Below are 14,895 nucleotides of genomic sequence, written 5' to 3'. Positions count from 1 at the left end.
AAATACTGCATTCTACTACCATTAACTTATCTTGCTGTAACTGTGATATAACAGAAAGGACTGTTCTCTTGGATTGATTTTACCCCAATTCTTTATTTATTTATCCCCTGTATATATTTTAATAGTCAAATACAAGTTATATTTTATATTCCTCTCCCTAAGAGATGGCACACCTATAGGTAGAGGTTTTTTTGTTTTTCTGTTTTCTGTGTATTCTAAACTCACTATTTAGGTGTTATCTACAAAAGGCTCGTTATATTTTCTTTTTCTTTCTTTTTCTCAGTTTAAATTTCATCTCCAGGCCCTCGAAGCCCCTAATCCAACACTGAGCAGTATTACAAAACATGGGCTTGACAATGTCAAAGAGATCACCATCTCCCTCTCAATGAGTAAAGTTAGCAACTCTGTTGTAGAAGATAAAATGTAAGAGATAGCATGAAAGCAGCAGTCAGCATTTAGAAAGTCAAAACGTGTGTTGTGATTCAGCATTTGCCTAGAGATTACACTTCCTAATGCGTTTCTAAGTTGTTTTAGCACTTTTTGCACTGCATATATTTTACACCTACACTTCATAACATATATTTTGTTTTTGGTCAGTTTACATTGTATTGTTCTCCCAATTGTGCAGCGCTGCAGAATATGTTGGCGCTTTATACATGCCAGTAATAAATAAATGAATAAAAAAAAAAAAATGTGTATATATATATATATATATATTTATATATATATATATATATATATATATATATATATATATAATTTTAATTTTTTTCATAATTTGTTTACTTTACCGTATAAGATCCAGCACACTAAACCAATTAACCACTAAGCTCAACAAAACAGATATGGGTCATGTGACTTTAAAAAACAGATACGGATCATGTGACTCTAAAAAGGGGCACAACATCTCCAGTGTGCAAAACTAGCAAACAAGTTTGGAAGTCTGTGAGTTCTGAAGATGCAGATTTCAGCAAATTCCTCTAAAGTCTTGGAGGAAAAAAAATCTGGGGCAATATAGAAAAATCCTTCTACCTCCACCCTGCCACCATAGACCTAGTCAACATATGCAAGAATGTGCATATGCCTGCCTATTACATAATATTAAAAGCCTGGGGCATTAAACAGTTACTCCAAGCACCATAACCTCTTTAATTATTTGAAATGTCTGATTAAAGTTTGAAGATTACTCCCTTCTGCTGCCGGAACTTCACCTCTGGCAGCACCACTGGTGCGTCATCAGCCAGCCCAGTAAAATAATTCTCAGCTGGCTATTGTCAATGATGTGTATATTTCTACACACAGATGCTCATTTATTTCACTGCAGAAGCTGGACCATAGGAGATGAGGCACCAACTGGAGACCCAGGTAAGCTATGAGCAGTGGCGTACACACAATCCATGGGGCAGCTGTTTGAAACTGATCCGTGGGCCCCCACCCCAGACACATACATACAGACACACACACAGACACATACACACATACAGAGACACATACACACACATAGACAGACAGACATACACATACACCCAGTGGTGTATCCTGGTTTTGTGCAAAACACAGGCACCCTCCTCCTCGCACCCCTATCCCCCCCCCCCCGCACCATCCTCACCCAACCCTTCCCCCTGCCCCGCCTTCTAAATACACACACACACACATTCACTGAAAGATATGCATACACTAGCTAACAGAAACACACACTCACTAACAGACACACACATTCACAGGCAAACACACTCACACTAACAGACACACACACAGTCAGACACACACACTCATTCACTAGCAGACACAGACACACACACTCACACTAACAGGCAAACACACACAGTCAGAGACACACACACTAACAGACACACACACACACTAACAGACACACACTCACTCACTAGCAGACACACACACACACTCACTAACAGACACACACACTTACACTAACAGGCAAACAAACACACAAGTCACCCTCCTGTTTTCTACCTTTTGCAGGTGGGTGACTTTCCCTGGGGTGCCGTGGGGGCTCAGCCTGATGGGAGTCAGAGTTCCCACTCTGACTCCCTCCTCTCCTTCCTCCCACGCGGCCCTTTGATAGCTGGGAGGAGTGACCGTGGCAGTCACTTCCTCCCAGCTCTGTGTGACATCATCACAGGTTGCGCTGTTAAAGCGCCCAGTGCTGACTGGGCCCCCCGAAAATCTATACCCATCGGGTGGCCCTAACAGCATGGGCCCCTTCATGTGCGGCCCCCGTGGTTTGCCGCGTGGGCCGGGACCGAAAAACATGGAGTGATGGGCACGATTGCAGCTGCGACCCTTGCGACCGCGGTATGTACGCCAGTGGCTATGAGGACCCTTTACCAAGGAAAGAGGCCAGTGGGCTGTAGTGGTTATGGTGCCTGCAGTAACCCTTGAAGTAAATTTAACAATTTCCCATTTATGTAGAGTTGTGCTGTGAGATAAATAAAAATAAATGTGAGGTGATTCCTCAGTAGTGATTATTTATAAAGAACAATGCTGGGACAATGATTTATATCAGCATAACCATTCAGTCAGTTTCCATGGTGATTGTTTTCACATTTTTATCATAATGCCCCAGAATTGCATTTTTTCTTTTTCCTGCGCCGCCAGATCTTGCTGAAAGGTACATCTTCAGAATTTGCTGGATAGCAACCTGTGTGTTTGTTCCGCACACTGGGATATTGTGCACCCTCTTAAAGTCACATGCCACATGTTTATTTTTCCAAAGCTGAAATTTTGAAGTTTTTTGTTTTATATATATATATATATATATGTATGTGTGTGTGTGTGTGTGTGTGTATAAACCAGATAAAGATTGAAATCAAAGGCCACGACATTTACACATTTGCTTATGAGGTTCTCCTTGAATCAAGGAGGTTTACTATGATGTCCATGTCTCCCTGTCCAAGTTGCCTATAACTGTAGATCTTTATAATGGTTTCTGCAGCTACTGGCCTGTCCCTTTTGTCCTAGATGCCAGAGGACAAAGCTGTAAATCTCTATTCTCCTCACATGCATTGTGTGCACACAGTGGTCAAATCCCCTTCTCTACTGCCTGGCTCTGTGAGACACCCTAAGTCCTGGCTGTGCATATAAACAATCCAAAATATATATATATAAAAAAGGGTTAGGGTAATCCTTTAAAGGAATACTATATCTCTAAATTGAACTTTAATCACATACAGGAGGCTCTTGCAGGGTCTAGCAAGCTATTAACATAGCAGGGGATAAGAATATCTTAATTAAACAGAACTTGCAATAAAGAAAGCCTAAATAGGGGGCTCTCTTTACATGAAGTGTTTATGGAAGGCTGTGCAAGTCACATGCAGGGAGGTGTGACTAGGGTTCATAAACAAAGGGATTTAACTCCTAAATGGCAGAGGATTGAGCAGTGAGGCTGCAGGGGCATGTTCTATACACCAAAACTGCTTCATTAAGCTAAAGTTGTTCAGGTGACTATAGTGTCCCTTTAAGGCTAAATATTAATATATATTAAGTCATCCATATAACAAAAATAAAATATAGTAGTAAAAACACAGTTTTGGTACACGAAATGCAGAAGTGTGAAGTTTGTGTGCAGTGGGTTTATGTAGATTTGCTAAAGAGGAACACTTCATTGAGAAGAATTTCAACCTTTAGTTGTGAATACTAGGCTTGTGCATGGCAGGAAAGTTCAGTTCAGCTGAGTTGTTTTTCCAGAAATAGAAATTTTGTTCGGGATGTCCAACGCTTGTTCATGTATTACTTTGGCCATATTGTCCCTGAAAACAATATTGTCAGTTTAACACAATCGCTACATGTGTTCTGTTTAGTTTTTAGAACATTTCAATTTGCATCCAAGCTTCTAATACAGTCTCTTTAATGAAAACAATCTAAATTTGGATGAGGCAACTTGTGTCCTCCTGGCTGTCGGCCAAGTCCTATTACTCTGTCAGGTAGCCAGAAATGAGTGTGTTACAATTTATCTCATTGCTTAATATCGCAAACCTCTAACCACTATCTTGCACAATTCATGTTCCCTTTTCAATGTGACCTTCACTGAAAATTAGATCATCTTAAGAAACATGGAACAAGGGCAAAGAACAATTAATCATATTTATAATGACTTGAGCAAGAAACGATCTTGATTGTAACAGCTTATGTCATGACACTATTGGTTTACTAATGTGCCCCTCGCCCCAGTTTAATTTTTCTATCTACAAAAAGCTCTGTTTGTTGTCATTCTCTAAATACAATTAATAATGCAGCCTAAAACACAAGAGTACAAATCAGCTGATGGAGGGTAATAGGGGTTGTAGTCCACCAATAGCTATGGAGCCCCGTCTTCCTATCTCCGAGATAGATAATGCATTATTGCTTGTGCTTAATTCTGTTGGCAGATCTATCTACTGAATGTGGAATTCCTTTGGGGCCACAAAGTCGAGGTTAAAGAACAATGGGAAGTGAATGCAAGATTTCAGTATTTGAATTTTAATGATCAGTTGCTTGCATGCAGCATAGATTTCAAAGTATTTCCCGAGGCATCAGTAGCCATATTAATGGCCCATGTGCATAACAAATCAGGAATTGGGTTAGCTTTTAAATCTAGCAAACAGAAATGTAAGAAATATTAGACCATTGTATCAGCACCTAGACAAAATAGACAAGCAGATCCTTACCAACTAGCATGTGCATCTTAAACAAAGAGATCTCTTGCATTCTTGAAAGCAACGATAAGCTGATTTCTTAGGTTTCACTGTAAATGAGATATAACATAATGTCTGTCTGTAAATCTCCGCCAGACTGGGTGTTCTGTAAACAAGATGTTCAGGTACCGCAAACAGGTTCATTTATTGTTCCATTGAATATGTATTTCAGAAAACAGAATGTAGCGTTTGTTTTCTAACAATTTAATTGCTTGTCAATCAAGGCTTTGATTAAATCATGCTTTGTTTGGTACCTGTCTTCTGCAGTAAGTTCCACATCAATTCGTTTTAAGTCAAGGTCGGTTTGGAAAGTGAAACAATCAGGCCTCCTGCTTGTGGCGGGACAATTTCGGGATCCTGCCCAGCCATCCCAATTTAGCTCCCTTCCATCTTGGCAAATGCCAAATGATCTCTGGAGCTTACCCAGAGTGACCATTAGGCTCTTGGTCACCTCTCTTACCAAGGCTTTTCTCCCCCAATTGCTCACTTTGGCCAGGCAGACATCTCCTAACTATTCCAAGCTTCTTCCGTGTATAAAAATAATAGTTTGGAGGTCGCTGTTCTCCTGAAACCTTCAATGCAGCTGAATTATTTGTTGCTTTCCCCAGATCTGTACGTAGACACAATCCTGTCTCTGAGCTCTGTAGATACTTCATTTGACCTGATGGCTTGTTTTTTTCTCTGATATGTATTTACAGTTGTGAGACCTTATATAGACAGGTGTATGCCTTTCCAAATCATGTCCAATCAATCGAATTTGCCATAGGGGAACTCCAATAATATTGTAGAAATATCTCAAAAATGATGCAGAGAAATAGGATGCATCTGAGCTACTTTTTACGTCTTATAGCAAAGGGTCTGAATACCTACGTCAATGTCATATTTCATTTTATTTTTAATAAATTTGCAACGTTTTAGAAAACAATGTTTTTGCTTGAGAGAGTTATAAATGTGTGTGTAAATAACTCTGATTAGGTGGTTACGTCACATCCTCTCCAGAGCCTTTCTTTCTACGTTCATTTATTTTGTGCAGCAGTGATACACTATCATTGACTAGGTCCTGTCTGCTTTTGGCCTTCAGAAGTAAAGTTGTTTTTGAAGTTTTGTGGCTCGTTAAACATTGAGTGCTTACAGTTTGCGCTCGTATGCCCCTCCCTTGCCTTTAGAATAAACCAAATAGGACTTCTGGTTTTGAATTTTGCTAAACATGTGCAAGGGCTGTTCAATAAAATGAGGCCAGGTACAAATAGTGAAACAATGACTATTAATGGTTAAAGGATACTGTTTCCCTAGAAATATAAACTGCAAGTTATTCTTGTTACTATGTGCATTTCAGAGAATGAGATACATCTCTTCAAGTACTCATGTACGTACATGTTACTATTAATGAATATATAGTTAAACACAAAGGCCCAGCACGGCTAGATATGTCAAAAGATTAATTGATTGTCACCCAAAGAATAGCAACATATTGACAGAAACTGTCTTTATCGGGATTTATCAAGGGTCCTTTGCACCATTGGATATATGCATAAGTATATTAAAGGGTTACTTGAAACCTTTATTTTTACAATGTTCTTTTTTCCCCCTTTTCTAATGCCCTGCCAGGCATTATTTGGTAAGTCGAGTCCCCAAAAATAAAATATGAAGCTCACCTGGAATTTAGTGTCGGGCAAAGCTCTCAGTGCTGGTCTCCACTCCCCGTCTGATGTCACTGTTGCTGGTACAAGGTTCAATCCAATGCTTCTCTGTGAGAAGCATCTGTTTGGACCATGTCACTGGCTCAGTTCTCTGAGCCAGTAAGGGGAGGGAAGGAGTGGCGAGGAAGATAGAAAAGGGATATATTTATATTTTTTTTATGGATGAACATTAAGGGTATAGGGGAGATGGGGAGGGCTGAATTAAAGAGGGAGGCTGGGGAGATTAATGCTTCTCCTTTCGGATGCTACCTTCAAGGGTAGAATCTCTTTATGTCTGTGCCAGCTGTGCACACTGTTTTTATAAAAAAAAATAGTTCAGTGAATCCCTGTTGCAAAGTAAACTGGCTTTTATACTCTTGAGTACTTATCCTGTGTTGCCCATTCTTGTGCTGATGAAATTCAGGAGCTAAAACTGCTTCTCCCATAACGATTAATGGGAACATGTCTGTTATATGTGTACGATATCACACATACACCTATGCAGTGCTTCCACGATACAGCTCAATGACAGATACTAAGTCGATATATATATTGCATACCAGTGACTACCTTCAAGTAAATTCAAAGTGGATTTAAAATTTTAACCAAAATAGCTGAATAAGAAGTATTGTCCAAATCAGCTATGTTTCACTTTTGCTACGCTTACCTGCCAACCTTCCCTGTTTACATTCAGGGATAGAGGTGGGCAGGGAAGAAAGCAGGCTGCACAGGGTCAAAGTGGCGGATCTGCTAATCAAAGGGGTGGGCTCTAAAGATGGTTGCCAGGCTCACTGACAGCCTGTCTCCTCAAGGAGGTCATGCACAGACCACTGCTGAAGTGTTCGTGGATAGTGCTAGTGCCCAGTCCACTCCTGCATTTTGAAGTCAGCTGATATATTTAAAAAGTGCGGGACTGTCCTAGCAAATTCATGACTGTTGGAGCCTATGCTTTTTTGACCTAGAATAGAACATTCACTTCAAACACATTTTTAATTCTCAACAACTGACACCTTAGTGAATAACTCTGGTGATGTATACGCATTGCTTGTAGAGATCATTATGCATGCACAAGCAGTTGTACACTCAGTAAAGAAGCATTAGGCCAACAGAAAATAAAGGATGGACAGCAAGGGCCATATACAGCAATTTTCTCCTACATTTATTTACTCAGAAGCTTGGGGGGAAAAAAAACTAGAATACGCATACTCAATGATTGTTTTAAATAAAATACGTCCTAAGTCTCCTTTTAAAGTATCAACTCCCGGAATGCACAGCCATCATTTGGCTGAGGATTGTTGTCATGGTAACGTAACCGATGGAGAGTTACCTATTGGCTAGGCCTAATTTAGACAGAGGAGCAGTGATGTGGAAATTATTACCCATGCTTCCTCAAAAGCACAGAAAAAGATATCATCATCGTGGAGAGCACAGATTCGAAGTGACTGTGCAGTATATAGAATTTGTGTGGGTCTTAATGTCTGAGATGCAATGAATGTGGCTTTTGTTCTTTTCAATGGCTCTCAGTTCAGGCTGTCTGATGAAATCGCCCTACTATGGAATGTTATGAATCAGTTACGAGTTTGTTTATAGTGTATATATGTGGTGGGAAAGGAAAATCCCTACTCATGGCCTTCTAAAAGAGCAATTAACCCTTCTAATTCAGAACTCCACAAATCCTTCCTGATGCTGTGATTTTTTTTTAACGTAATAATTTTAATCCCACACAGACTGTAAAGCCTTGGGAGGTTTATTTCCCACCCTGTCTGCTGCTGGCAAAGTATTTAGAAATTCTGGAACCTGAGCCAGTTCATGCATTTTTGTTCTTAAAAGAAATACAGTGTGTTTAATCAAATGTTCTAGATCCCGGATGTTTGCAAAGGTAGATCCTCACCTGTTGTAGAATTAACTATTACTTTTTCAACCTTCAGGGCCACCCCTGTTGTAGATGGTTGAATGTGCTTCCGTGTGACCCCCATGCCCTCTGTGTTGTTGAGGTGAACTATTGTAAATGTATGTAGAAATAATTCTTTACTGTCCTAATGTGTTTTATACCCTACCTCCTATAAACTGTAAGCTTGTTTTAGCAGGGTCCTCTTTAACCTATAGTTCCTGTAAGTTTTCTTGTAATTGTCCTATTTGTAGTTAAATCCATCCTCTCATAATATTGTAAAGCGCTACAGAATCTGTTGGCGCTATATAAATGGCAATAATAATTATAATAATAATAAGGAGGAGAATAGTTGAACACCTCAGTGATCATGCTTCTTTTAATAAACTTAACACCAGCTTGTTTCCCAGGCAATCATAGTCCACCCACTCTTCAGCTGTATTTATAATCTGTAATCTACACTTCCACGTTACTAAGTACAATATCTGGTTAGCCAAAAACGAATATCTATGTAAAGAGGCTGTGGAAAGTTCAGGTTTTTGTCAAACGGTGCCAAAAAACTTGTTAGAGAGCTAGGAGTCTTTTTTTGCCAACCCATTCAAAAAACAGTTTGACAGAAAACCTGTGGGATTGTCCCACAGATCCATAGACCCCTTAGACCATCGGCAGATACAAGGGTGAGCATCGGCGCAGGTACAATCATTTATGCCTGTATTATATTTTGCATCTGTGCAGGCAGTAAGCATAAAAATGTTATCATAAGCAGCAACATTTTCGTACGTCCTCTGTAAGCTTGTTAATAAAATAATGACTGACTGCTTGTCTTGTGAGGACCCGTACAAGCTCGGGAAGATTCATCTATCTTTGGCAAGGGAGATCCCATCATAATGGAATGTAGTATGTATTTGCACTTTGTGTTTTTGTTTATAAATACATACAAATACATACATTGTTTATTTGTATGCACAAATCTGTATACAATTTTGTATATTTTCACAAATACTTATAAGAGTGTATGAGTTTGTGTAAGAAGGACTGTGTTTTTATATATAAAGCTTATGTAGATACATGTATGCGCAAAGGAGGTTTGTGTATTATGGAGACTGATAGAATGTGAGTATATGCCCTTCTGAATTTAGGCTTTGACTTTGCCATACACTCATTGTAAAACATTGGTTAAATGACAGGGAAATTTGGCTTTTCATAATGTACTGAGCAACCTGGTAGCCAAACCGACCAGCCACTTTTTAATGAAATATATGTGCTAAATTATTAGAATGACCTTATTTCACTTTTATTATATTTAAAAAAATCTTTGTGATAATAATCGCAATACAACTCTGCGCCTGGATTACTCATAATTCAAATACAGAACTAATTTATAAAGTTTCCTATTATAGCCTATCTGCATATTTGCTCGTATCTGTAATTTACAATGTAAACCTTTCTCATGTGTGTGTTTTCCCGACCAATCGTTCATTTATCAGCTAAAATACACTGATCATTGTCAGGATTCTATCGCTCATGCTATGCCAAATGTTAGGACACAGCTGTAAAAAAACATTTTGGCAAGTAGACCTATATTGCCTTCTTGTTCTTCATGATATACAGTGTTAAAATTCCATCTGTGGAATCCCACTTAGTCCTTTAAGCAGCTAATCGACATTTATAGATGAAAGTCTCCATTTCTATTGTATCACTCGGCATGGCTTCTGATTCAAAATCATTCTTCCAGTGTTCTCATAGTCCAATCTTTGGCATCATGTGTAGAAGCAGGCAGCATTAATTATTGAAAGCAGAATCACTGTAGACCTCATGGAAGATTAACTGGTTATTTACTGTTTAGATAGATGAACTGAGTGATATACAAAAACCAATCCCAGTGTAAGGTGGAGCGCTTAGAATAATATATAACTTACCCCCCTTGGAACTCTCAGTAACATAAGGGGGGAATAGAAAGCCAATAGTGTATAATGTTATGTGAAGGATAGAGTTAAATGGCTTGATAAGGGTTCACTCACGTGGTTCTGAGCCTAAAGGGACAGGCTCAGATCACTCTGGTAGACGTGTATATAAGGAAACACGGATCCTTTAGATATGGATGACTTTGATTCGCTTTCTAGAAAAATGACAAATGCCAACTGCTAGTGTAGTAATTTTAAGGTGCCCCTTTATATGGGTGAATAAATGGAAATGCTCACCTTTTCTAGAGCCTAGAACTTGGCTCTAAGTTTACACAGCACTTGTGTCTTTAAGAGGACACATACCCTTCTTTAGATGTAGCAGGAACTTGAAATGTCGAATGCAGAATTCCACAGATCAAATTGAAGTAAAAAAAAGGATTTATTCAATATAAAATACACAATAAAAACAATAAATGGTAATAAATAATAAAAGTCAAATCCTGTGGCTGGTTCCGAGACGCGTTTCGCCTTGATGGCTTTTTCAATCGGTGTCTGCATTCAAGTTCCCGGTCTTCTTTTAAATGGTGTCTGTGTCTTTCATTGGTGGGCAGCTTCCCGCCCTCTTGATTGGTGACCGCTGTGATCAGAGTTTTTTACTTCCGGTTTCGTCAACCGGAAGTGATGTAACGCGTGTATGCCGATCTCTCATCAAATTAATCCACTGTCACCATTTTGCTTGATGGCAAAAAGAGTCCAATAGGAAACAGAACTCCCATAAAGATAAAATTAGGGATGAAAATAGGGATGAATATATAGTAACATAATTACATGGATATAGCACTATATATGTATAAATATTGGCACTCCTTGACTTTATTGTATATATATATATATATATATATATATATATATATGTAATGAATTTATTCATGTAAGGGAATAGATGAAGTTGCTTTTTAAAATAATAACACTATAGTGCTATATCCATGTAATTATGTTACTATATATTCATCCCTATTTTAAAATTGATACTGTTTTGATTGTGTTTATTAATGCCCTTACCTATTTACTCCATATCTTTATGGGAGTTCTGTTTCCTATTGGACTCTTTTTGCCATCAAGAAAAATGGTGACAGTGGATTCATTTGAAGAGAGATCGGCATACACGCGTTACATCACTTCCGGTTGACGAAACCGGAAGTGAAAGACTCCGATTACAGCGGTCACCAATCAAGAGGGCGGGAAGCTGCCCACCACTGAAAGACACAGACACCATTTAAAAGAAGACCGGGAACTTGAATGCAGACACCGATTGAAAAAGCCATCAAGGCGAAACGCGTCTCGGAACCAGCCACAGGATTTGACTTTTATTATTTATTACCATTTATTGTTTTTATTGGGTATTTTATATTGAATAAATCCTTTTGTTTTTACTTCAATTTGACCTGTGGAATTCTGCATTCGACATTTCAAGTTCCTGCTACATCTAAAGAAGGATATGTGTCCTCTTAAAGACACAAGTGCTGTGTAAACTTGAAAAGGTGAGCAGTTCCATTTATTCACCTATATAAATTGGTACCTTAAAATTACTACACTAGAAGTTGGCATTTGTCATTTCTCTAGAAAGTGAATCAAAGTCATCCAAATCTAAAGGATCCGTGTTTCCTTATATACACGTCTATCAGAGTGATCTGAGCCTGTCCCTTTAGGCTCAGAACCACGTGAATGAACCCTTATCAAGCCATTTAACTCTATCCTTCACATAACATTCTACACTATTGGCTTTCTATTCCCCCCTTAGGTTACTGAGAGTTCCAAGGGGGGTAAGTTATATATTATTCTAAGCGCTCCACCTTACACTGGGATTGTTTTTTGTATATCACTCAGTTTATCTATCTAAACTTGCAAGTGCCGGGTTGTGAGAGGACGGCACAGTGGTGGTAGCAGCTCCACTGATTTGACTTTTTCTGTACTACTTTTACAAGCGCCACTATACACATACTCTACCATTCTATTACTGGTTCTTTACTGTGTTTATGTATGGACACTGTAGCTGTCAGGTTAGCTAACTACACTTGAGAGACTCAGGACAATTGCACTGCTGATGGTAACTCTGGCAATGTCATTGACTAGTGTATGGTTTTTAATTTATATATATATTTATTTATTTTTGCAGGTCACGGCCAGAGGGTTTGGTCCATTGCTGCAGTTTGCCTACACCGCTAAGCTGTTACTGAGTAGAGAAAACATCCAAGAGGTAATTCACTGTGCTGAATTCCTTCGCATGCACAACTTGGAAGACTCATGCTTCAGTTTTCTTCAGACGCAGCTCCTCAACAGCAGTGAAGATGGCTTATTTTTGTGCAAGAAAGACACTTTGTGCCAGCGAATGTGTAACGAGACTTTCGATTGTGAAGAGGAAACAATGGATTCTGACACTTCCAAAACATCCTGCTCAAAAGAACGAATGCACCAGGAACCCTTTAGCTTTGGCTCAAGCGAGCTGGTGGCAGACCGAAATGAAGTTATTTTGCCTAATTCTGATATGCAGAGGAACGACAAAGAGAGTTTAGACAAGGATCCTGTGATCCGCTACCCAAAGTATAAGAAGTACCAGCTGGCTTGTACCAAGAATGTCTACAATACGTCACCCAGTACCTCAGGTTTCAAAAGCACATTCAACGAGCAGAGTTTGGAAATTGGCCTGAATTCAGGGTTCCCCTTAAATCAGATCAAGAGTGAGCCTCGGGATGAGGATAATGATGAAGAAAGTGTAACCCTTTGCTTGTCTGGAGATGAAGGAGACATCAGGGATAAAAAAGGGGATGTTGATATGGTCAGGAAAGAACCCAGCCCAATTAATTTTGATAACCCAAAAAGTGTTTCGTCCCCTTCAAGTTTAAGAACTTTTTTCAACAGAACAAAAGGGGGAGAGCTGGTTGACTTGCCTGTCACTTCCCAACATCAGTTTGTCAGAAGTCCCTCGTGCCCTGTGGGAAAGGGAGCAACTCAGGGTGACCATAAAACTGATTACAGCCCTTTCACTGGGAATTATGAACTGCCCTGTGAATCTCATAAAGATTCCTCTAGTTTCCCCATGGCATCCCCTCTTCGGGGATCTGGGTCAGAACTCACCTCTAAACATGAGATGGAACTGGACAGGCGGAGTGTCATATTCTCTTCAAGTGCTTGTGACCAAATTAGCACTCCAGTGCAGTCGTATTCTGGTGTCAACTGCTTGGACAAAGAGTTTTCTGAGCATGTGCCAAAGGGTTTGTGGGCAGGAGCTAGCCAATCTCTTCCAAGCTCACATACCTTTTCCCACAGTGGACTTGTAACAGACCCCTTGCCAGGGAGGCTCCGGACTAACACTAGCTGCCATGTGCCAATTAAGGTTTGCCCCCGTTCTCCACCTTTGGAAACCAGAACACGAACATCTAGCTCATGCTCCTCTTACTCTTATGCAGAAGATGGCAGCGGTGGTTCTCCCTGTAGCCTTCCCCTCTGTGAGTTTTCATCATCTCCCTGTTCACAGGGTCCAAGATTCCCACCCACTGATCATCAAGAAGCCTGTTCGATAGCAGACTCCATCTTTAACCAAGGCAGGCCGCAGATTAAATGTGAGCAGTCATATGGAACAAACTCTAGTGATGAGTCTGGCTCATTCTCTGAAGCAGACAGCGAGTCATGCCCTGTGCAGGACAGGGGGCCAGAGGTAATACAGATAAGTACTATATGTACATTTATAAACACATGTTGATCAGTCTTGTTGACCCCTGTGCAGAATTTACTGTCCTTCATCCTGACCAAAATATTTGAGGAAACAAAGTCTATCATGTATTTACATTTAACATTTTTGGAATAGGGCCAAAAGGAACTTTAGAAACCTACAAACTGCACAAATAAATGCATTTATTTGAAAATATATCCATTAATAAGTAAACGTTTTAACAATGATTTTCTAATCAGTCACTGAAAAGCCTCTTGTGCATCTGACCTCATGTATAGCTAATTGAAGTTGCTTAAAATTTCAACTTTGTATGTCTGAGTCTCAGCATTTTGGTCAACTTAACAGCAGATCTGTTTTGAGTCCATGCACCACCATGTTAATGAGACATTAAAAAAACCTGATATGCCAGTCGCACTATAAAGTGGAAACATTTTAATTCATACAATCCCCATTAGCAAATCAACAGCAACTTTACTGGTGTAGCTCATAGGGTGCCCATATACACCTCCCTTTCAGCACCAGACCTGTCATAGTCTAACTCGGTTATTTACTAAAGAATACTGAATGAGAATCCTAGTAGGGTCCCATTTTGACCCATTAGCCAAAGTCCGAAGGCCATTCGGACTCCAAAATCTGGTCATTGTTGATGGAATTGAACAATTTCCGGATATTGAAACCTGGACAGAATGCTGCAAATCCGGGCTGGACTTTAAAATCAATCTTAACTATTTTCCCGCTCACAGCTTCCATGCCAGGTGGGGGCATGTGGAGGTTTAAAACCCCTGTAAGCTTTTTTCATATTAATTTATTTACATTTTTTGTGTGTTGGCTGGCTAGCAAGTGCTTGTCAGCAATCTCATAATTTAACCTTACATTGCCCATTGCCTGCTAGCATGCCATCCAAATGTCCAGATTTCGGTGGGACAGTGACGATTTTCAGGTCCTGCCCCACTGTCTTACCAATTAAACTCTGTGAAAGGCCAGGAAGCGTCTCTAGTGG

General features: G+C 39.6%; 1 protein-coding gene across 1 annotated transcript in view; it reads left to right on the top strand.

The window, feature by feature from the left end:
* Nucleotides 1-14,895, top strand: part of BACH2 (BTB domain and CNC homolog 2) — a 308,892-nt gene that overhangs the window by 271,605 nt on the left and 22,392 nt on the right. Inside the window, exon 5 of the mRNA XM_063441318.1 lies at nt 12,342-13,880. Within this exon, the coding sequence (XP_063297388.1) occupies nt 12,342-13,880 (1,539 nt within the window). The remainder of the gene's footprint in view (nt 1-12,341; nt 13,881-14,895) is intronic.

Source organism: Pelobates fuscus, chromosome 2 (genome assembly GCF_036172605.1).
Source record: "Pelobates fuscus isolate aPelFus1 chromosome 2, aPelFus1.pri, whole genome shotgun sequence".
Taxonomy (NCBI): Eukaryota; Metazoa; Chordata; class Amphibia; order Anura; family Pelobatidae; genus Pelobates; species Pelobates fuscus.
Note: the sequence above shows the minus strand (reverse complement) of the source record. Positions and strands in the feature narration are given on the sequence as shown.